The 22,519-nt window shown below is 45.8% G+C and overlaps 2 protein-coding genes across 2 annotated transcripts; one reads left to right on the top strand and one right to left on the bottom strand.

The window, feature by feature from the left end:
* Positions 1-204: 204 nt before the first annotated feature.
* EARS2 (glutamyl-tRNA synthetase 2, mitochondrial) lies at positions 205-13,317 on the bottom strand. Its single transcript, XM_084641627.1, has 9 exons — positions 12,657-13,317; positions 10,155-10,310; positions 8,620-8,809; positions 7,658-8,130; positions 6,194-6,302; positions 5,342-5,495; positions 4,111-4,241; positions 1,945-2,080; positions 205-1,281 (listed from the first exon to the last, which is right to left on the bottom strand). The coding sequence occupies exons 1-9, from the start codon at positions 12,766-12,768 to the stop codon at positions 1,198-1,200; spliced, it is 1,545 nt and encodes a 514-aa protein (XP_084497753.1). The 5' UTR covers positions 12,769-13,317; the 3' UTR covers positions 205-1,197.
* A 90-nt stretch (positions 13,318-13,407) lies between these two features.
* On the top strand, positions 13,408-20,966 carry UBFD1 (ubiquitin family domain containing 1). The gene is made up of 7 exons (XM_084642051.1): positions 13,408-13,489; positions 13,843-14,124; positions 14,235-14,443; positions 15,667-15,732; positions 15,933-16,038; positions 19,221-19,303; positions 20,734-20,966. The coding sequence occupies exons 1-7, from the start codon at positions 13,462-13,464 to the stop codon at positions 20,842-20,844; spliced, it is 885 nt and encodes a 294-aa protein (XP_084498177.1). The 5' UTR covers positions 13,408-13,461; the 3' UTR covers positions 20,845-20,966.
* The last annotated feature ends 1,553 nt before the right edge of the window (positions 20,967-22,519 follow it).

A 22,519-nucleotide genomic window follows, 5' to 3' on the forward strand; every position in this document is an offset into this window, starting at 1 on the left:
CACTTGTGTTGACTTCAGAACAAAATGGGGCCCATCATTATTTATCCACAAGGAGTAGACTCGCATATGTTTAAAATGCAACATTTGGCCATCGAGGGGGAGCACACAGTAACTTAATGTTCCCAATGTACAGTTCTTGAAAGACCTAGACACTTCCCCACCTTAGATGCACTGAAAGACACTGCTGAAAGAAGGCCACAGTAAAACAGTTACAGATTTTTATGATAGGAAAGAGTTACACACTCACGTCACATTTAGACACAGCTGTACAAATGTACATGTTTTCTCTGCTGCGTTAATGGGGTGGGGGGTGGGAAGGCAGGTAGGATGACCTGCAAGGAAAGGATCCAGCATCCCCAATTTCATGTCAGGATGAAAGTGCTTTTATCCAAAAAAGGGGCTTTAAAAACCAAATTGCTAACTGGACATGACGATGTGCACTGTAATACTCTAGCACAGAAACTGCTGTTTGTTATCTTTTCCTGGGTCCAGTTCAAAAACAAAAATACCAGGGACTTGTTTAAAAAGTAGAAGTAAGTATTCATGAAAAATGTGGGTTACAGTGCTGGAAAGAAAAGTCCTTGCATCACCCACAGAACAGAGACAGTGAAAAGTGTACACTTCTCTCACACAACAGTCCCCACCAACATGCATCAAGCCAGACCTGGAAGGGCACTTTGTATGGCTGAAGGGATCAAATCTACATTGCCCATTTACATGTGACCTCTCTGCTCAGATTGCCAACTGGGGGCTAATTAGCATCAGTTGTGATGGTTTCTGGATCATGTGGACACAGCTTCAAAAAGAGATCACCATGCTGTGGCTTATGGGAAATCAAACAGCCATCAGAAGTAACCACTTTCAGTCACTGCCAAGCTAGGCTGGACTTGAACATACAGTTAAGATGAAGGACTCCATATCCCAATCTGAATGTCAGCCTGGTCCCACAAGACGAAGACAATGAAGCAGATCTGAATCAGAATTCAGTTGCACCCCTTATATGAACTAGGTTATGCCTCATGAAGACACAGAGATCTTCAAGTGTGCTGATAGCACTCTCACAAATTCAGCATGGTATAAGGCCCAGTTCCTGTGAAATACTGTGACCTCAGAATTTAGGCTGCAGTACTGAAGAACACATAGGGCTCGGAAGGGGAGTGCTGTCTGCTGGAGCCATTCCTTCTAGGAAGCTTCTTGCTAGTTGGAAAGCACCTTCTTTATCCGTTCACACACTTCTCTAGGTCCCAAGGAAACCATCATCTCAGCCACGCTTGGTCCATGCTGAAAACACACACAAAAGACACTGCACAAGTGAAAGCAAACACTCTGTTGTTCTACTCCCATTCCCACACTGCGCTCATCACAACACTATCAGAACTTGGAGTTTTTTATATTTTTCCCTTGGTAACATCCAGTGGGTACAAGTCTGTATCACTCTATACTGGAGATGACTGAATGATGAGTTGTTAGTCACCTGCGATTAAAATATGCTGAAATTTCTAATACAAGACTCTGGTTCTGTCATCTTGGAAGAAAAGTCCCCAACATCAGGCCAACTTCTCTGCTGGGGTAGCACCATCAAACTCAAAGGAGTTATGCCATGAGAGAACTCGCCCTGCTTTTTAACCATCATTTTGGACCAAATGAGGAATTTATTCTTGGTTACATTATGAACCATGACACACCCAAAAGCTGACAATGCCCCTTACGAACAAGCCAGCTGCCTTTCCAACCACAGGTTTGCAGCTCTGGGGGGATGGCTTGGTACTTCTTGCCTCTCTTAGCATCCCTCTCTGCCAAGGAGCTTTTTCACATTAGCACATTCACTTATTACAGAAACTGAGGAAAACACACACAAGGTTTAGCACCCAAAAGCCTGTCTTGTGACCAGAGAGCAGGCTGTTATTACTGGATGGGAAGGTCTCAACTTCAAATGGCTTTTACCTGCTGTCCACTGAGGGCCAAGCGGAGGAGTTTCATCATGCTGCTGTATTTGGTCCCTCTTGTTTGCTCCTGTAGGCCTCTCAGGTCTTCATTCAACCCTTCTGTAGTCAGGGCAGCAGTCTGCCCTTCCATCAGCCTTTGGGAGAGAAGAAGCCCTCTCAGTCCAGTGACACGTGGAAGTGAGGAATTCCCGCTGACAGTAGGAGCTGCCACAAATGACCCTTTTGCACACAAGCAAACTATTGCTTTTAGGAAGCTAAGCACTACCTCAGCAGCACCAGGAAAACAGTTAGCTCAGATAGGCAACGGATTATAAAATGATGCCAGAGATCTGGAAAACCACATGGCTGATCAGACATTTTTTACACGGACATGATCTCTCGAGGAGTCAGGGACAGGACCTGTTACTAATGTTACCCCAACTATAAGAGCAGGCCCAGTGTGCTCTGCATGTCAGCTGGATGTTTCTCCTGACATTTGCATTGCCATTGTTAAGGTTCAGTTACTGTCCCACTACAATGAACAGGCAGCTTGCACCTCTCAGAGGTCCTGTTTCCAGCTGTCTGTCAAGGGTCTGCAGACATCACTGCATCAGTTACGGTCAAAATCACTGCATCAGTTACGGTCAAAATCACTGCATCAGTTACGGTCAAAATCACTGCATCAGTTACGGTCAAAATCACTGCATCAGTTACGGTCAAAATCACTGCATCAGTTACGGTCAAAATCACTGCATCAGTTACGGTCAAAATCACTGCATCAGTTACGGTCAAAATCACTGCATCAGTTACGGTCAAAATCACTGCATCAGTTACGGTCAAAATCACTGCATCAGTTACGGTCAAAATCACTGCATCAGTTACGGTCCTGCTACTCTGAAACCGGTCAAAATTTAGCTTTCAGCACAACTGCTAGTCTCAGCTCAGAAGAGGCCCTTGGTCCAGAGTAGCAGGGTTTGCTGAAGGTTGGAACTGAGTTCTGGGGAATCTAGGATCCGAATTGCAGATGACTGTGCAGGTCCATATTATGATGGCTTAGCAGAGCTGGGAGAAGGAGATTTAGGAGTGGAAGAGAGGGTGGTACAGGTCAGGGCTGAAATGCACTGGCAGAGCTGTGTGAAGGCCAGAGGCATAAAGTAAAGGAGATAGTGCACAGCAGAAGCGGTATGGCCTGTCCTCCATCGCAGCACTGTTTCTGAACAGAGGACTGTGGCGCACTAGGCGGAAATGCAGACATGGAAACAGCAGAGGTCCCCTCCAGGAACTCCAGGGGTGACAATTATTCAGATTAGCTGAGAATTCATGTAGAAGTTTACAGTTTATCACACTGGTCTCTTGCATTCTGCAGGCCACAAGATCCCAGATTAATTCCAGACAAACACCCTGGTCATTTTGTTAATAATCAGAATTGTTTTGAACATCCTCCTGCACGTGAAAGTTTGAGCCAAACCTTCCTGGATTCTTGAAAGTTAGAGACTACCGTTGGTGAATTGCACCACAGGTAATTGCAACACGCTTTGATACACCCCACTGTGAAACTGGAGTAAATCAGAGTGCACTAGGGAACTTTTAGAGCGCAGAAGCAGGGTCCACATGGACAGCTAGTGTGCACAGGCTACTGTGAGGTAGACTTACACCCCAGCTTGCTGTGCGCTAACTGTTCATATACATAAACCCTCCGTACAAGAGAAGAGATGGGCAGACAGACAGACTGCTGCAGGGGGACGAGTAAACAATGAGACCCTACCAGTCAGCATGAGAGGCAGTGATCTCTGAACACCAGCTGCCTAACAGGGTTTGTTGGCATCTCGGCAGAGGAGAGTTTTAAGGAGACTGGAAAGTGGCATGGAGGTAGCTTTGTGGATGTTTACAGAGAGTGCCCCCCATGCACCTGGGGCAGCGTGGGAGAAAGCACAAAGGTGCTTGTTTGAAAATGTAACAAGTGGGTGATAGAGGCTGGTTTCATGGGCTGACTGGAGGTGAGCATCAAGTGCGGCCGAGAGAGGATAGGGAGGGTGAGGACTGAATGTGAATGCGTTTAGCCTCTTGATGCACACTAACTACAGCATGTTTTCAAGAGTTTGTGTCTGATGCCAGTGCAGAATGAGCAGCAAGACCAGCTGGAGGGGGCAGGCGGGAGAGAAGAGAGCAGGGAAGAGACACTTACCCTATGACTAGCTTTCCTATCTCATCTACTTCTGCTGAAATGGTTTGCAGCTGCTCTCGGGACACTGAGGGCCTGACCCATAAGTAAGAATACTCAGGCGCCACCAAGTTCTTCAGGCGGCTTATGTGACCCTGCGGGATGGAAAGAAGGTCTGTCAAGATCGGGCAGCTCAGGAAGAGAAAAGATGAAGTCTATTTCCAGCTAGATGTCAGGGTGACAAAGGGGTCATTCACCACTGTTCTGCACTCTCACCAGTTCAGAGGGCGGAATGCTGACACTTGGCTTGTGTAGCATTTTACACCCACTTGCCACTGGCATAAATGACGATGCAAGTGCTGGGCAACAATGAGTCAGGGACAACGAGCCTCCGTAACAGGCCAGCGGTGGAGCAAGCAGGCTGAGTCAGAGCAGCACTCTGCAAATGACTCCCCCTGACATTAACTCGCTGATTCACTGAGGGCAGAAGCAGGAAGTCACATGAGTAATTTTATATTTGCTGCCATAGTGAAACCACATTTTCAAGAGCCACAGTATTTCCTGCCTTTATTAAAGCAAGAGTGTGCAGTGACCCCCAAACCTGCAGTGATCTCATGGGGCTGGAGTGTAGGAACCATGCGGCCTTGCTCATGTAGCAATAGGCAGGGCCATCATCTCCTCTGCTCCCACCTCAAGCCTTGCTTTGCCACCTCCTTTTAGACCAGGGCTCTGGATTAAGGAACGCTCTTGATTTAACCACAAAGTCCCACACTGACATAGCTGGAGACGTGCTCTCTCCATTTAGCCCCAGAACAGGCAGAAGGTAGGCAAGCTTCCCCAACTGCCTAGCCAACGAGCCCTGAAGATAACCAATCTCCTGGGGCAAGAGAAGGCCCATTCAGTCCTTGGTCTCTCTGCTGAGACCACCATCTGTGACGGGGGCTTGGTGATAGAAATGGCTGCTCACTACCCAGCAAGGTCATTTTGGATAGACACGCAGGTCTGCAAAGATAGTGGAGATGCTTGGAGTGTCATACCTGCAACTTGGACTGACTCCACAGCTCCATATTTTGGTATTAAGCAGGGACGCAGGTGCCTGGCAGGATGGGACCTCTCACTGTTTGTGAGGCCTTGGAGCTTTAGCTCTCAAGTTCTAGCATTGCCCAGAACCCAACTGGGTCACCTGCAGAGCTTCTGCCCTCCCAACTCTCTACTCCCCTCCCAAAGGGCACCATAGCTTTAATGCTGGTCATACTTTTCTCAGTAGGAGGACTCGCTCCACATAATCCTTCTCTAAAACCTCTCTGTCCACAAGCCGATCACCATAGACCTGCTCCACCTTCATCTGCAGCTCCGTCACCAGCTTTCGTCGTAGCCTCTCATCTCCAATCTGCTGGACCAGGTGAATCCTGCACAGAAGACAGAACCATCCGAATGGTTACAGACCTCTTTGGCTTAGACTCAGACTTATGAACGTCATTATACAGTGTTTACAAAATAAACCCACAGAATCATTTAGAAAAATCAACATTACAGTGAGTGTAAATATTCAACAATCCTTAACACATGGCTCTGGGAGAAGGTGGGGCACTTCACAGAGGTACACCATTAATAATGATGATTTTTAAAAAGTAGTTTCTCACCCAGACTTAAGTCCTTGCATTCCTCTCACAACATGGCCCATCTAGCTAGGCCTTCCTACCATGACCACCACCAAAGTATACAAGCTCCTGGCACATGAATGCTAGTGTTATTTAGGAGGTTGGCTCAATTCCCCCCATTTGGTATCTATTTGCAGAATGGCGGATTTCAGAGCCTTGCGCCATCAGGTTAAAGAGGAAGGGAGCCACTGCACTGAACCTTCCAGTGGGTGCAATGGGCAGGACGCTTATATGGAGCTGCTGAAAAACTATTTGCTTTACAGTAGATGGAGTGGGGCTCAAGGGAGAAAGGAACCCCAACAGTGGAGAATACAGAGAAGAGGTCATGACTGGAACAGCAGGCCAGGGGAGCAGGTGGACAGAGTCATTAGGTGAAGCTAAGTCCATGGAGGGCAATTTTTAGAGTTGGTTGGAAATGAATAAGGTGCTACACCCAATTGTCATACCTGTTGAATTCTAGGAGTTTGTCAAGATCCAGCAGGGCTGAGTGGGTGGTAATTCTGCCCACATCAAACTCCAAGATCAGCTCCTCCAGCGTCCTGCCCATCTGATTGCCTGCAAAATAACCCAACAATGGCATCATGCATTCACTCCCATGGACAGCTAGTATCACTGCTGCTCATCGTAACCAAGGAAACAGTGACACTGGAGGGTCTCGCTGCACCGGCTCAGTGCCAACACAGAGCAGGGAACTTTCTTAAGAGAAAGGCAGAGCCCTCACGGCAAGATTTTGCGCGATGCCCATCTCGTCCTGAGAACAGACTCTGCCAACTTTTCTACCAAGTCCCAGCTACAGGCAGTGCCCAGGGAGTTCCTGCTGTTTTAAAGGGGTGACACTGAATGAAGTATTTCAGTAGACGTGCCATTACCTGACTAATAATTTCCCCTGTATCTCTAACACCTGCCCATGCAGCAGTCGGCCTGGAAGTGCCAGTGCAGGGTATCCGGGCCATTTAACAGCAGCACTGAATTGTTACAAAGGTGGGGGGGAGGGTGCGGGGAACACTGATTCAGAGCATTACTGCGGAGCTTCATAGAACAATACTGCATCCCACATGCACCAGACAGCCTGGAGAGGCCCTGTGAGCGGTTGGAACCAGGGACTTTTCCCTCTGGCTTTTTGCTGCTCTGATTCAGTTCTTAAAGAGAAATCATCCTCACGTTGCTCAACCCAGCAGCAAAAGTGTTCAGAGGCAGAAAGTTTCATCCCCTGGGAAGGGGTTAATTTGCAGTGGGGTTCCTAAGCCACACATAGGAAGCGCTGTCTTGCTGAGACATGAGACTGTTTGTGACTCCTGCAAAATGAGAATCTGAAAGGGAGTGACTAGCCCAGCTTCCCATGGACTTTCAGGTTAAACAGGCAGGGAAAAATCTTTAATGTAGTGTTTTAACTACTAATCAGAGAGCAGAAGTGTCCCCAACAGTCCGCAGAGCAGCTGCTGCTCTCCTGACACCCCACCTCCAGCTCTTTTCATTTTACAATGAAGCTGGTGCTGAATGGACAGTCTTGGGGACTGAAATCCTCTAGTGTGGGGAGCAGAAGGGCAAGCTTTCCCCAATCCACCCCACCCATGCTTTGGAGGGACCACCTCCATAACCCATTCCCTCTCTGCTGAGACTGTCACCAGGTGGCCGTTAAGATCTGGACCTCTGCCCACTAGGAACTGGACTGAATTTTAAACAGCTCCCCAGAGGTATCCTGACCCTCGTCACTCTTGGGGGAACTTTAGAGGAGCTGGCAGCATTTTGATTGTAGAGACCCCTTCTGAGACCTTCCTTTTTGACCCCCTCCAAAGAGAGCTCAGAGAGTGCTGAAACATTAATACACCAAATCTTTCCACAAGCAGTAAACGTGTCAAGTAACCAGACCTTGGGGCAACTCCCAGTGAATCACGCCTGTCCCCAAGTACCTGCAAATCCAGAGCCGCAGTTGGTGACGATGTCCAGTAGAGCTTCCGGCAAGCAGCCATCTTGAACAAAATGTTCTAGAAAAATGTCTCCCTGCCTTTTGGACAGTTTACTGCCATCTTTGTTCAAGAGCAACGGAAGGTGGCCAAACCGAGGAGGGTCCCAGCCAAAGGCTCTGTAGATAAGAAGGTGCTTGGATGTTGAAGTAAGCCACTCAGTTCCACGGAGAACGTGGCTAATTCCCATGTGATGGTCATCCACCACATTTGCCAGGTGGTATGTGGGGAAGCCATCCCCTTTTAAGATCACCGGGTCACCTTCCACCGTAGCCACTTCATGCTTGCTCCATCCATAGACCAGATCATGAAAGGGCTCCACACCTTCCTTCAAACGGAAGCGGACCACGTAGTCAGAACGCTGCGACAACTTCTCAGCCACTCGCTCTGAGCTCAAGTGTCGGCACCTGTTGTCATACCTTTTGGGACAGGAGAGCAATGGTCTTGGTTCAGTACCACTGGCAAAAGGTCAGCTTTTTCTATTCTAGTCTGGATCCTGAGTTCTAATCTCAGCTCTGGCAACAATTCACTCAGGGCTGGGTCAAGTCTCACCTCTATGCCTCAGCCCCTCGTTCTGTAAGGTGGGGATAATGTTTATCTACTTACACGCCTCACTAGGAGGGTGGGGGATTGAGAAGCTTGATCAGTTAATGTGTGTAATGCTCTTTAGAGACAGTAGGTGATATATAAATGTTAAACATGGTCATTTAGGCTAGAGACTGGGACTTTCCCTTCAACAACAAGATACATTTGGAGCTAAAGCCAAAGTGACAAGTAAGACCTCTGATTATTCTGAGCTGTTAATGCCTTCAGTGCCCCTGTAGCTGGGCAGCTGGTGTCTTGGATCCCAATGCCAGAGACTTCTTCACTGGTTCTGCATGCACACACTCCACAGGAAGCCCCCCTACCGTGGTGTCTGACGATTCCGTAGCGCATCCTTCTTCAGCAGTTCCAGGCGCTGAGGGGTGCAAAAGCAGCGGTAGGCAGCTCCATTCTCCAGAAGAAACTTGCTGGCTTTCTTATACAGCTCAAGTCTGAGAGACTGCTGGTAGGGCCCGACCGGGCCTCCTTTGCGAGGGCTTTCATCAGGTGGGATACCTGGAATGCCAGATTTATGGGATTTAACAAGCTCTCAGTCCAAGGTAAAGTCTGATGATAGAGCATTCAACAGGGATCAGAAGGCAGGAGTTTGTAGTGTGTCCACAGAGCACACTGCTCACTCACAGCCTGGGACTCTACCTGGTGAACTGTAGAGGAATCTTCCAGAGCCATCAACAGTGTTAGCGTTTATAGCAGGGGTGGCCAAACTGTGGCTCGCAAGCCACATAAAGCTCTTTTACAGTTAAAATGCAGATCGCGGAGTCCCACCCCATTCTCCACCTACTGGACTTGGGGTGGATGAGAGAGCTTGGGACCTCTGTCTTGCAGGAAGGTGGTGGAGTAGCGGCTTCTGCCCAGTGGGGAAGGGGGTCTCAGGAATTCAGTCCTGCGAAGCATGCCTTCTGGGGCTCAGGGCTTCAGCAGGAGCGGGACTGATGCCCTGAGCCCTGGCCGGTGCCTCCCGCAGGGCAGAAGCCCTGAGCCCCGGCAGACCCACCCTGGCTCTTGAACTTCTGAAGATTGTCAGATTCGGCTCGGAAGGTCAGTAAGTTTGGCCACCCGTGGTTTATGGTCTCTTTCAGGTTTCCAGCCTCTGGTAGGTCAGACCATGACAAACTGGCAAATACTTGAGCAGGTCCAATCCATTTCAAGTAGCTGAGTGTGAAGTATGTAAGTGTGGCTGCCCGCACTCACCTTCCTCTGGTAAGTTACACTATCTTCACAGAAATGCAGCTGAGATTTTAGGACCCATTATTTTCTCTACTGTAAAGTGATTCAATTACCAGAGTACTCGGAATTCTAAACATGCGAAACAGAATTAACAGTAACACCGTCTTCTCAAACGTTCACCATCAATGCAATATCTTTAACACTCATCCAAGCACAAAAAGAGGCAAAGGATGCAGCCCGGAGACTGGTGTGTACACAGATGAACAACCATCTCTGAATCTTATAAGACATGTCACAGAACCCTTTTTTGCAAATTACATGCACGCACACAATTTATTAACTCATGCTGAGTTCTCTCAGTTCCAACTCCTGGTCTTTTTGCCAACCTCCTACACACCTCTTTGGTAGGGATGCATCTCTTTCCAGATAAACATCCATGGTCCTTCTGCACAGGATAACCAAAGGACACTCACCTAATCATTAGCTAAAGTCTTACTACAATAGGACCCTTCTGGCTCCTAGCCCTTTGTGATAACCACTCAATATATTGAATAGCAAGGAAGAGTGCTGACGGGATTTTGAATTTTAGTGAGGTTCTTTTTAGTAGTAAAACTCTTCATGGTGTAGATTGTTTCAGTAGTTAAGAAGTGAAGTGTATAGACTTGGAAGTTACCTGCCCAATCCAGCATATCCTCTATTCCTTCCGCAGCCCCAGGCACAATGCGACTTTGATCCGTATCTTCCAGTCTCAAGATAAAAGCCCCTTGGTTTTTTCTAGCAAAAATGTAATTGTACAAAGCAGTGCGAAGGCCGCCCAAGTGCAGAAAGCCTGGGTTATAAGAGCAAAAGCAGAGCAAGTCAGGTCAAATTAGATACAATCGACAAAAGAAGTTTTTCAACAGGAGCTGTAAACTATTGTTTATGATGGCATTTCACACATTATTACACCTGAACAGCACAGAGAAACATCAAACGGCTATGCAGACCATTAAAGCTCTGTCTACACTAGGAAACTGAAGCACCGATGACTGGTGCATAGAATGCCATTCAGAAATGGCTTCCTTGAGCTGGTGCAGAATATGATTTAAATGACAGTATCCACTGGAGAAAGCCATTCTCAAAACTCTTTCAGATGGCACGATTAGCTTCTGTCTTCCTCTCCAAAACACTGAAGAGTTTTGTGTGGTCTGCACTCTCACTTACACAGGTTTCAGTACTGGTTAGGGGATCTAATATTGAAAATTAGCAGCAGCTGTTCAATGTCCTACTAGACAAGTCTTTAAAGAGTAAATATGCAACCTGAGGGTCAACAGCAATGGCCTAGTAAAGGCAGGATGGACTGTGTGATCACAAGAGCCTGCACAGATTGCCAACTCGGCCCAAGCATTTGCCAGTTTGTAATGATCCTACCCTCTCGGAGCTGAGGCCATTAATCAGTGCTTCTCATTGCAGCAGAGGAAATTGCCCTTTATCTTATTTATCTGGGAGACCTGTACGGCTGGAGCAGAACACTGCAAGATCTGCTCCTGAGTTGGCATACAACATACCCATATGCAGTTTAACTGATCACTAATGCAACTAATTTCAAAGTGTGACAAGACAGATCTATTAAGGGACAATGTCACAGTTTGGTGTAAAACGTACTTTTTTAAAAGAGGTATTTAAAATGTTTTGGGAGCCTTCACAGATGAAAGGATGTAAATGTCAGGTATCACCTATAACAGAAGTGTTTTTATGAATGTTCAGTTTCAGTTGAGAGGGTTTCCCCTGCAACCCACATTAAACAGACCCTTGTAGCAAGCTACAAAAGAGAACCTGAAAACAAAAAGGACTAAAAACAGACCAGTATATTTTCACTGGGAGAGAATGCTAGTTCTGAGCATACAGAACTAGCCATTTTAGGTTCCATTATTACAAACCACTCCGCATTGACACACTGAAGTCCATGGGGCTCTGTACAGGCTGAGGGGCCCAAATTTGTCAGATTGTGTCCATTATTTTTAAGGCACCTATTCCTGTGACACGGAAGTGCCAGCTGATAGATGGAGTTCCATTCTCAGATCCGTCACAGGCACAGGCCTTGTTTAGATACAAAACTTGTATCAGTTTAATTTTTTAAAACATATCTATTTACTTAAACCACTGCAAACCTCTGTGTGGATACTCTTAAATCAATTTTCTGTTGCTTATATGTATTATAACTTAAATTGAGAAGGAATCAGCTTAAAACTATATTGACACAACCCAGGTGTAAACAGATTTAAAAGAGCCCATAGAGCCATTTGCATGAGTTTATCCAAATCGATTTAAGACATTTATTCTAGCTCAACTGATGCAACTTTAGTATGTATACAGAGCCTTTGCGTGTGACCCTGAGCCTTTAAACTCAGAAGAGTGATATAATACACATCGCTCTCACAGGGACATTGTGACGTGCTTTGAAAACTTTTAAATGAAAGTTTCTCCAAAAGTGCAAATTATGAAAAAAATACAAAAACCGGGTGGGGAAGGGTTATTAAACAGCCACTTTTTTTTTTATTATTATTATTATTTCTGGCCCTGTACTAGATGACTGATTTTTATATTTTAAGTCGACGTTTAGATTCTAAAGGAGTTTCACCATTCCATTTACATCCCCACTCCTGAATCACAACAAATTGGGCTCATTTTTAACTCACACCAAGTTTATCCTCTCGGATATTAGCTACATTTCGGTAGTTTTGGTTTAGTTTTCAGGCACTTTTTTAAAGTCTCCATGGGTGTTTCAAGGACACATTTACAATTCTCATGCAAATTACCCCCCCACCCCCACCCCCACCCCTCCGGTGTCCCTTCCAGTAGGGCAGAACCACCCCCCCCCGGCCAGTAGCATGCCATCCCAGTATGGTTTCAGAGGAGCAGCCGGGTCAGTCTGTATCCGCAAAAAGAACAGGGGGACTCGTGGCACCTTAGAGACGAACCAGTTTATTTGAGCGTGAGCTTCCGTGGGCTGCAGCAGCTGCGCCCGATGCAGCGGGCTGTAGCTCCGGGAAGCTCACGCTCAGATAACCTGGTCCCCCCCCCACACACCCCGTTCTTTGCCCCAGCGTGGGTAACTTCAGGTGCGGGCGAGGACAGGAACTCGAACCCCAGCTGCTACCGCGGCCCTGTGCGGCTGGGACTGGGGACCCTTTACCTGTGGGGCTGGGCGCGAACCGCACCCTCGCCCCGGCTCCGGCGGGCACGTCCCCCGCCCGAGACGGCGCCCCGCGCAGAAGGGGCCCGGCCCCGCGCAGCGCAGGCGCCATGGAAGCGCCCGTTCCGGCACGGAGCTCCCCGCGCACGTGGGTGCGCCGAACGGCTTCCGGCTTTGCACAGCCAGCCAATCAACTTCGCCCCCACACCACAGGGCGGGGCGTCCCTTAAAGGAGCCACGTCCCCTTTATCTTACGCCTCCGGTCCGGGCACGGTTGCCGGGCGCTTCGCTGTGTCTAAACGGGGGGGGGGGGCGAGCTATAAGTCACTCCGCATTGGCCAAGCCTATCCCCACACCCCGAACAACAACTCCTCCTGGGTCCTCTCCGGGGCGGCGCGGGAGAGGTGGCACCTTCCCCGCAGCGCCAGCGACACCCGGGGGGATCCCGGCAGGGGGTCCCCGCGCCACGGGCAGCTCCGCGCGGGGCCGGGGACCGGCGGGGGCCCGGGGCGGCGAGCTGGGATGGGCGCGGGGCCTGTCAGGCGCCCGGCTCGTCTCGGGGCGCCGCACCAGGCCGAGGGGAGCGGGCCCAGCCGGGCGAGGGGACGTGGCGGGACCGGGCTGGGGGGCAGCGAGCGCGGCGGGAGGGCTCCAGCCTCGCCTCCTCTGGTGGGGGAGGCGGGCTACGGGGGCCAGTAGGGGCCAATCCGGGGCCGGCGGGGGCGGGGTACGGGGCGCCGTGGGGGCCAATCCCGGCGCGCGGCGTTTCCCAGCACCCCCCGCGGGCGGATTGTACACAATCATCATGGCCGCGGCCTCTGCCTCCCCTGACGGTGAGAGCGGGTGGCCGCCGGGGCAGGGACCGTGCGGGGGCAGGGCCTGGCGCCGGGGTCGGAGGGCTGCCCCGGAGCTGCCCCGGGAGGACAGGGCCCCGGGCGGGCCCTAGCAGCTGCCCCGCGCCGTGGGGGGGGGGGTGCCCGAGTCTCGCGGCAGCCGGCGGGTGGCGTGTCCCTCCCCCGGCAGCCGGGGCCCGGCTGCGGAGCGAAGCGGCTGCCCTGGTGCCGGGGCCTCCCGCCCGGAGGAGCGCGGGGCCGGGGGCGAGCGGAGCCGCCGGCGGGGGACCTCCGCGGCGTTAATCGCCCGACCTGCCTCTCCCGGGGCTTTCCGGGTCTGTTTGTTCCCTCAGACGCTGATGAGCCCGGCATGGACACAGAAGCTCAGGACCTGCAGCTTAGCTGTGGAGATGCTGGGGAAAGCCATGCCTCTGCTGCTGGAAAAGCCCTGGAAATGGACCCGCTGCAAGAGGATTCAGCCATTTCACAGGCCTCAGTCAGCAACGGCGGCGATTCCGAGACTGGGAAGGATCTCGTAGAATTAAAAATCATTTGGAACAAAAACAAATACGATGTGAAGTTCTTGCTTGACAGCACAGGGGCTGATCTGAAAGAGAAAATCCACTCACTCACAGGTAAAATGTTGAGCATGCAGAGGTGACTACTTGCCATATAAGCTTGTTTCTCTTCTGACCAAAAATATACTCATGGGGGTTTAAAATGCTCTTTAATTCTTGCCTGGTAGGCCTTCCACCCACTATGCAGAAAGTCATGTTTAAGGGACTTCTACCAGAGGAGAAAACGTTACGGGAAATCAAAGTAACAAATGGTGCAAAAATAATGGTGGTTGGTTCCACTATCAATGATGTGCTAGCAGTAAATACTCCCAAAGAAGCTGGTCAACAAGAGGTGAAAGCTGAAGAAAATAAAAAAGAGCCGCTTTGTAGACAAAAGGTAAGTGATGTCTCAATAACTGTTGGCATAGGACAAGGAAAGCGGGGCTAGTACAGTTCTTGTGTAACGTTGTGTTCTAACCCTTGGGTTCCATTCCACTATGAAGTAGACTATTTCTTACTTACAATCAGTATTACAAGAAGGGACCACCATAGATGAGTTCTAACCGGAAATATTGGTGTCTAGTCCAGTGGAAGCCATGGATTCGCAAGTTCAGTGCTGCACTGCTGGCTGATGGAGCTCAGCAACTCAGTAAGACAAATGTTAGCAGCAAGGATTCACAAGAGACAGGCTTCATATTCCATTTTTAGTCTCCTCTTTTAGGTCAGGTGAGCAAAAATTGGTGGCTGTTCAGTCACCAATGTGAAACAACTTAATGATCTTAGTCCCATTTCTAGCAGTCTAGTTTCTATGTCTCCAAAACCATCTTCATAGTTGGTACCTAGTGGTCTCTTTTTTGGCAGCTTCATCAGCACAGAGAACACTGAACTCTCTCACATCTAAAAGTGTCGTCCGTCCCCCCCCCCAAAGAAAGTTCAGCTACAGTGTGAGAAAGCATGCTCTCATGGCTGTGCTGCATCTGTGGTAGGGCTAAATAAAGGGCTTTTAATTCTAGTTGTTTTCAGCCGCATATCTTTCATCAGCAACAAATTCCATTAAAAGTTAAGATCCCCTGTTGGTCTGCAACTCTTTTATGAAATGTCCTTTTGTCTTTTTATAATCTATCATAGTTCGCATTTACTGTAAATTTCATCATTGTTCAAAGGTACTCAGCAAACTTGTCAGTTGCAAGCATGTTTTTCCTTATTAGTAGTGCTCTAATCTATTCTGGTTTTGTTGCTGTGTTACTTTATTAAATCTAGGGATTGTATTTCTGACAATCATTGAATATAACGCCTGATTATTACAATTGTCTTACTAAGGGATAACTCCTCTGTGATATTAAACTGATCCCTGGCTTTTGCACACAATAGAAGACGTTTTCCTTTTTTGCATCTTCTTTGGGTTTTGATTCTCACGGTATTCTTTAGACAGTCATAAAAAAAATCCCTTTGGTTAACTAACTTTTAAAACTAACCAGTTTCTGTATGATAAATGACTTTTACCATATTTTAAAAAAAATGTTACATAGACCTATTGCACGGTATTTCAGGAAGTGGTCAGGAGTAAATTAAAAGCTTTGTGTCACGTTTCAGTAGTCTAACTTCTGGTTTTTGTTATAGCAACACAGAAAAGTATTGGATAAAGGAAAACCTGAAGACGTGATGCCTTCTGTTAAGGGTGTTCAGGTAAGTTAAATAACCACTTGGACCACTGTCCTGATCAGGAAATACACTACCAGCCCATTGTTCATGCTCCCTGAGACTTTTTCCAGATTTGTTTCCTCCTGCTATCTTAGTAGAATAACATAGATATCCCTTGTACTCTACAGCTTTTTCTTGTGCATTTTAAGTCTTGCATTTTCACTCTTCGTATTGTGTATTTTTAGGAACGCCTGCCAACAGTGCCCTTATCCGGCATGTACAACAAAACAGGGGGGAAAGTGAGGCTGACTTTTAAACTAGAGCAAGATCAGCTGTGGATAGGCACTAAAGGTAAGTGACTAAGACTATTACACAGCTAGTCAATACCTGGAGTATGTACAGACTAGACTTGTAGTCCCTTCTGACCTTAAAGTCTATCATGATTATCTAGTCTGACCTCCTGCACATTGCTGGTCACAGAACCTCGCCCGTCCACTGCTGTAATAGACCCATCACTCTGGCTGAGTTACGAAAGTCCTCATATCATGATTTAAAGACTTCAAGTTATGGAGAAGCCACCATTTACACTTGTTCAAATCTGCAAGTGATCCATCCCCCATGCTGCGGAGGAAGGAGAAAAAACCCCAGGGTCTCTGCCAATTTGACCTGGGGGAAAATTCCTTCCTGACCCCAAATATGGCGATTAGTTAGTCCCTGAGCATGTGCGCAAGGCCCACCAGCCAGACACCTGGGAAAGAATTCTCTGTTGTAACTCAGAGCCTTCCTCATCTAGCATCACATCTCCGTCTGTCGGAGATATTTGCTGCTAGCAATCACAGATCAGGTACATGGCATTGTTGGCAGTCCCATCATAAAGATCAGTTTCAGTCCAGAATAAACTTTATTAAAGGAATAGCTCCAGCTCTTTGTATATTAATCATTCAAAATCAAATAGAAAAGGAGTACTTGTGGCACCTTAGAGACTAACCACTTCGAAGTAAGCTGTAGCTCACGAAAGCTCATGCTCAAATAAATTGGTTAGTCTCTAAGGTGCCACAAGTACTGCTTTTCTTTTTGCGAATACAGACTAACACGGCTGTTACTCTGAAACCTGTCAAAATCAAATGTTCACTCTGTTTCTTTCCCAGATAGGCTTTCTTCAGGCAGCTGAATATTACAAAATATTTTACGTATTTGTACTTGAAAAGCTTGAATTTATTTGTGTTACTATGCCATAAATAAGGTTAAGATTTTGTCATGGTTATTTTTAGTAAAAGTTGCCGGGGGGGCAGCACCCACAGGGGCTCGGAGCTCCAGGGCCACCCGCAGCAGCTTGGTACTCCAGAGCTGGCACCTGGGAGATCCACAACCTCTGTGACATAATCTTATTCTTAGCCATAACTCTCAATTGTGGATTATAATACTTAGCATTCATAACATTTCTTATTTTCAGAGCACTGCATAAGCAATTTAATCCCCACAGCACAGGGAGGCTAAGTGACTTGTCTAAAGCCACAGAGGGTCTCTCTTGGAGCTGGAATACTGCTAGGAACACTGGCACTGCTTTCATTATCTGTTCTAGGAACTGAAATGAGTTGGGTGACTTGTTTCAGGGCTGTGCAATTGCAATCTAGTTTAGAGATGACAGCATGTGCAGCTGCAAGGAATTCAATTTACAATCTTGAAGACAGGCTAGCAGGAGCTGAAAGTGCTGTGGAGATAGCACAGTGTGCAGAGGACATCACTCTCAAATAATCCCTTGCTTCCAGATAACTAAAGGAACCCATGCCTTGCTCTTTGGCCAGAACGGGATGATGCTGCAAAAATGGGGAGAGGAATGGGAGGGACTTGTTGTCTGAGTAATAGAGCTTAACTGTACTGTTATGTTAGCTTGGATAACAATTTCCTGTTGCAAAATAATAATAATAGACACTTATATTGAGCTTTGCAAACATTAACTCCCATACAGCATAGGTCTTCTTCCAAAGCCCAGCAGAAATCACTGGCTGGGTTCTGTGGGCCTGTGATGTCCAGGAGGTCAGACTAGATTACCATAATGGTCCCTTATGGACTTAAAATCTATGAATTTTTGGCGCCAATCCTGTGGCAACACCCAATACGGCGACTTCATTTGTGTTGGGGTAAATGACTGATGGAGAACTAGTCCTTTTACAGCATGGTGTTGAGTGTTGGTGCAGTCAAGTCAGAGTTGCTCTCCATTTCATTATTGATAGGTGTGTTCTATTGGCTAATTAGTGTTTGAATAATTGCTTACCTTTCCCTCTGCTACAGATTTTGAGGATTAATATTTCTAAAGCACCTTTTGATCCTAGGGCAAGCAACTTCCCCTGGCTGTGCCTCACTTTCCTTATCTGTAAAGTAACGCTGACCTGTCCATTTCAGAGATGTTTTGAGAAGTAATCAGTTAATGTTTGGAGGATGCAGAATAAGTGCCAAGTAATTTGCTCAGTAAATGATCATCCTTCCATCAATTTGATTGGAATTGATCTGTGACAGCTATAGGGTCAGGGTAATTATTGCATTAAAATGGAGAATATTGGTTTACATTTTTACATTTTTGTCTTCTCTATGGTGTAACAACAAAGTGCCTCTGTGCAGCTGCATTTCCTTATGTGTCTTTTCCGAGCAGTTGCTGCTTTCTGCATTGCGCTTCAAAGGGTGCTCCTCATTTAAGGTGTGCATTGCTTGGCTTATCTTCTATAATTAGAGCTTGTTTTTGTCTGTCTCTTGTTCTCAAAAAGATGAACTTAGAGTGTCAGACTGACGTGGGTGATGGAAGTAGGAGTTAAAAGGAAAGATTTTAGTTAAAAGTCTAAAGGAAGAAGTGACGACATAAGTCATAGATAAGAAATGAAAGACATCCATCGTGAGTCCTATGCGTTAGTAATTCCTCTTGGTCACAGCTGACTACCAAATCCATTATTTTGTAATGTTGTTATAGTCATTTTTTCAATATCTCTTGTATTTTCTCTCCCTTCTATACTCTTATTAATATTTGCCTTCCTATTTTTTTAATACCTTTATAATAACCACTAAATGCAGTCTTGTGCTGGAGACAGGACTAGATCTTGATAGAGAGTTGTACACTTTTTTCATAGCTCAATTCTGCAGAAATTGGAAGGATGAAAAGAGTTAATTGTTTTACACACTTAAACCCTGATCCCACATACATATATGTAAGTGCTTCACTTTACAGTTGTGAGTCCTATCAATTTTAATGGGACTGATCACAGTAGTAAAGCTAAGCACATGCATAAGTGTTTGCAGGATCAGGATCCTATATTGGTTGGTGAAGAAGATTAGGTTTTCTGGTATTTAGAGGGGCTACCTGGCACAGTGAGTCATCAGAGTTTAGGTAGCAGGGACTGGGATTACTTGGAATTGTTTGCATGCTGCTATGCCCTGTCCCTCCCCCAGCAGAAGTGTGAGAGATGGTGTTTGAAGTCAATATGAAGCACTGTAGCAAAGCACTGCTGACATATCCAATGTTATTTTTATCCATTTCAATGTAGAGAGAACAGAAAAAATACCCATGGGGTCCATTAAAAATGTGGTGAGTGAACCTATTGAAGGACATGAGGATTATCACATGATGGTAAGTAATAATGGACTAATAACTTGACGCTAATACATTGAACAAGAAGTTTAAGTTAGAATAAGGCCAAGGCTGACAGCCTTGTTTTAAATGCTTCTAAAAGGTTGACCCTTCAGTATTGTCTGCTATTACAGAGTAAATATTCTGAGCAATATGAGCTGAATGGTTGCCATGACTTTGGGATACTGAACTGTTTCTACCCAAGCTTTAAAGCCATTTAAAATCCTATGGCTTGAAATGACGGCACAGCCACTGTCAGATGTTTAAATTTGGAGTATTTCCTAAAATGGTGTATCATTTTACTTAGGGACAGACTTTCAGAAGAGCTCAACTTTTCGGGTGCAGATTGGGTGCTGAACTCTTCTGAAAACCTGGCCATAATCCTATCTGATTTTATGCATATTTAACATTTGTCTTTTCAGTTTCTTCCTTTGTAACACTTATGTCCCTAACATTGGGGCCAATATGAATTCCACATCTTCAGCATTACTTTCCACTAAAGAACTCTGCCAGAACAATCTTTAGCTCAGTAAAAACTTAACTGACAGTTACAGTAGGAGAAAGTTAGTCATCCTAGAGTGAACTTCCATCTGATCATTTCTCAAAATAAACACTTTGTGGTGGTGATCCTTTGTCAGAAAAGAGGTTAGCTCTTGGTAGGTTACTGTTGGTGTTACTTCCCCATATCTGGTTCTGCATTAATTCCTATTCCATTCATCTTCTTTACCTGCCTCAGTGGAGGTAAAGAATTTTCCCACCCTCCATTTTAATGTATTGAATCTCTGAAAGGTTGGTATTGTGTTTAGGAAAGTGATACATATCAGGCAAGGGTAATGTTGATTCTGCTATGGGACTTTTTAAAGTCCAAGAGTTGCTTTTTTTCCAGTCAGGCCTGTCTTTTAAAGAATATCACTGTAACTAAACTTCGTAATGTTGAGATAAGTTTCTTAGACAGAAATTCCACTTCTTTCTTTGTGGGAGGAAAGGGGGAAATGCCCTGAGAAAAAATTATCTGCAAGAGGAAGCTGGTCCATGCCTTTTCCAAACGTTCCATTTGTAATCACTCGGATGGAAGAGCAGCCTCTTCAGATTAGGGCATAAACTATTGCTCAAACCACAAGGATAGAGACTGTTGCCACTTCGTAGTTCTCCCTCCTGTTTACATCAGTCTATTTATTTTGACAATGGTATTTACCATTTAAATACAGAATACTTGCTGAAACTTCAACTGCTACAATGCAGCCATCTGCCTCAGCCCTTGGTTGGCGTCTCAGCCCTGTGCACTGAATTAACTGGTTTAGATTTTTTTTCTAGGCGTTGTGCTGCAGATTCTGCTCCGAGTATCAATTGACCATCCAGATTGTCTGACACCACCTGTTCTGTTTGTTTCCAATCTGTAAATGCTACCTGTTGTCCTTTTAATTTTGCAGGCATTTCAACTGGGCCCTACAGAAGCATCTTACTACTGGGTCTACTGGGTACCTACTCAATATGTTGATGCAATCAAAGACACAGTACTGGGCAAATGGCAGTATTTTTGAAAGCACACTCACCTCTGGCACAGGAGGCTGACACAAAACAAAGGACACTGCTGGGAGAGGCCTCTGACATCCCTGGATGTGACAGTCCTGGAACTTTATTAATAAAATATGATATAACGAGGCATTGACGGAAGCCAGAGGTGATGTTCTTTCACCATTAGTTTACTTTTAACTTAAAAATTTCAGCATCCCTTTTCTGCAGTCAGCTTCAATCATATTTAAAGTAAATACAATGGAAATCAATAAATCTTAATTCATAAACCATTGTGTGTAATACACTTAAATCTTCTGAGAGTAGATCTTCCAATTTAGTTTTCAGAAGAAAATATTACAATGTACCGAGGATTTTTTACTTGATTTGAACAAAAGACAAATATTTTCATAATTCTTCAGTTACAAACAGACTTAATTTAGTTATTTGGTTGTGACTGAGAGTTTGAAAACAGTTTTTTAAAAATTTTTGAACAGTATGCAAAATTGGGGTTTAGTAAGCCATATTACGCTGGCCCTTTTATTTCAGGTTTGACTTCTTTTAGTAGCAACATTTTAGCTTTTTTTTTTTTTTTTTTTTGTTTAAACCCAAAGATGCCCAGTTTCTCTGTTTTTTGTACCAGCAGCTCTGGGATGATGCTTGCAATGTTGCATATTGGGAGCAGGAAGATACCACTGTAGACTTTCTGTAGCCAAGATGGCTTGGTGCTGCTTATATCCCATTTCATGCAATTTCAGTCATTCTTTGTTGCTTGCATAGCTCTGCCCCTTTGTCTCTTTCAGGGGAATTCTGTTTTTATGAGCATCTTCTTTACCTTTTATGTTGGGGTCCAAAATCATATTGCAGCGAAGTCCTAACGCTGACCTAGTTGGCTGAGTTAGTATTGATTTTTGCACTCTGCAAAGGACTCCTGGAGTCAGTGCACTGCAATTGTAACAAAGATGATGCTAAAGGAAGTGAACCAAAGAGACCTTCCTATTAATTGTTGGGATAAGCTGGCCAAGATGCCACTTTATTTGGATACTGCATAGATAGGGTAGAATAGTCAGTCCTATGTGATCTGGGTTTGAAAAGTCCTAGTAATAAGGTCAGTGAGTCTTACAAAGTTTTGTACATGCACCCAACCACTGAGCTTTATCTTTAAAGGGTAAAGATGGTAAGGCTACATTTCAGCTTTTCTTTCCTCAAGTTTCCAACAAATTATTCTAGTTCTTTACCCTAGTTCTTTCTGATGTTCCTCATCTGTGGCTCATGACATTTTGCCTGTCCATTTAGCAGTTAAGTTAAAGTGCCATTTATCTCAGGTTTTCTGAGTGGACCCTTTCAGTCCCGGAAAAGTTCACACCCTTAACGGATTGTATTGCACAGCCAGGCTGAATCAGTCCTGCTATCGGTTTAACCTGCATATAACAGATCACTGTTCTGATTTTTATCTCCTGTGTTTTTTTTTTTAAAAACACTGTACACTTCTTAGTATTGTTTGATACGTGTAGCTCAAAATTTTGTGAAATTGGTAGGGAAACATCCCTCTTTAGCAAAGGCTAAATTTAACATATTTCTTGTCTATATTTTATTTTATTTGAAATAACCATGTTGAAACTCAGCAGATACAAATTCCTGAATAAGTATTTTTATAAAGATAGATGGGGAGGAGGTCAGTTATGGTGTGGGCTTTTTTTTTTT

The sequence above is a fragment of the Lepidochelys olivacea genome (genome assembly GCF_965140295.1).
Source record: "Lepidochelys olivacea isolate rLepOli2 genome assembly, chromosome: 10".
Classification (NCBI taxonomy): domain Eukaryota; kingdom Metazoa; phylum Chordata; order Testudines; family Cheloniidae; genus Lepidochelys; species Lepidochelys olivacea.

Bases quoted from the DNA above. Each gene is read 5' to 3' on its own strand.
- EARS2 (XM_084641627.1), bottom strand. From the start codon at position 12,768: ATGGCGCCTGCGCTGCGCGGGGCCGGGCCCCTTCTGCGCGGGGCGCCG. The intron at 8,131-8,619 runs GTAGGGGGGCTT...CTGTCCCAAAAG, and splicing joins CGGAATCGTCAGACACCACG to GTATGACAACAGGTGCCGAC. The intron at 6,303-7,657 runs GTACTTGGGGAC...GTTATTTTGCAG, and splicing joins CTGCGGCTCTGGATTTGCAG to GCAATCAGATGGGCAGGACG.
- UBFD1 (XM_084642051.1), top strand. From the start codon at position 13,462: ATGGCCGCGGCCTCTGCCTCCCCTGACG. The intron at 14,125-14,234 runs GTAAAATGTTGA...CTTGCCTGGTAG, and splicing joins GAAAATCCACTCACTCACAG to GCCTTCCACCCACTATGCAG. The intron at 15,733-15,932 runs GTAAGTTAAATA...GTGTATTTTTAG, and splicing joins CTTCTGTTAAGGGTGTTCAG to GAACGCCTGCCAACAGTGCC.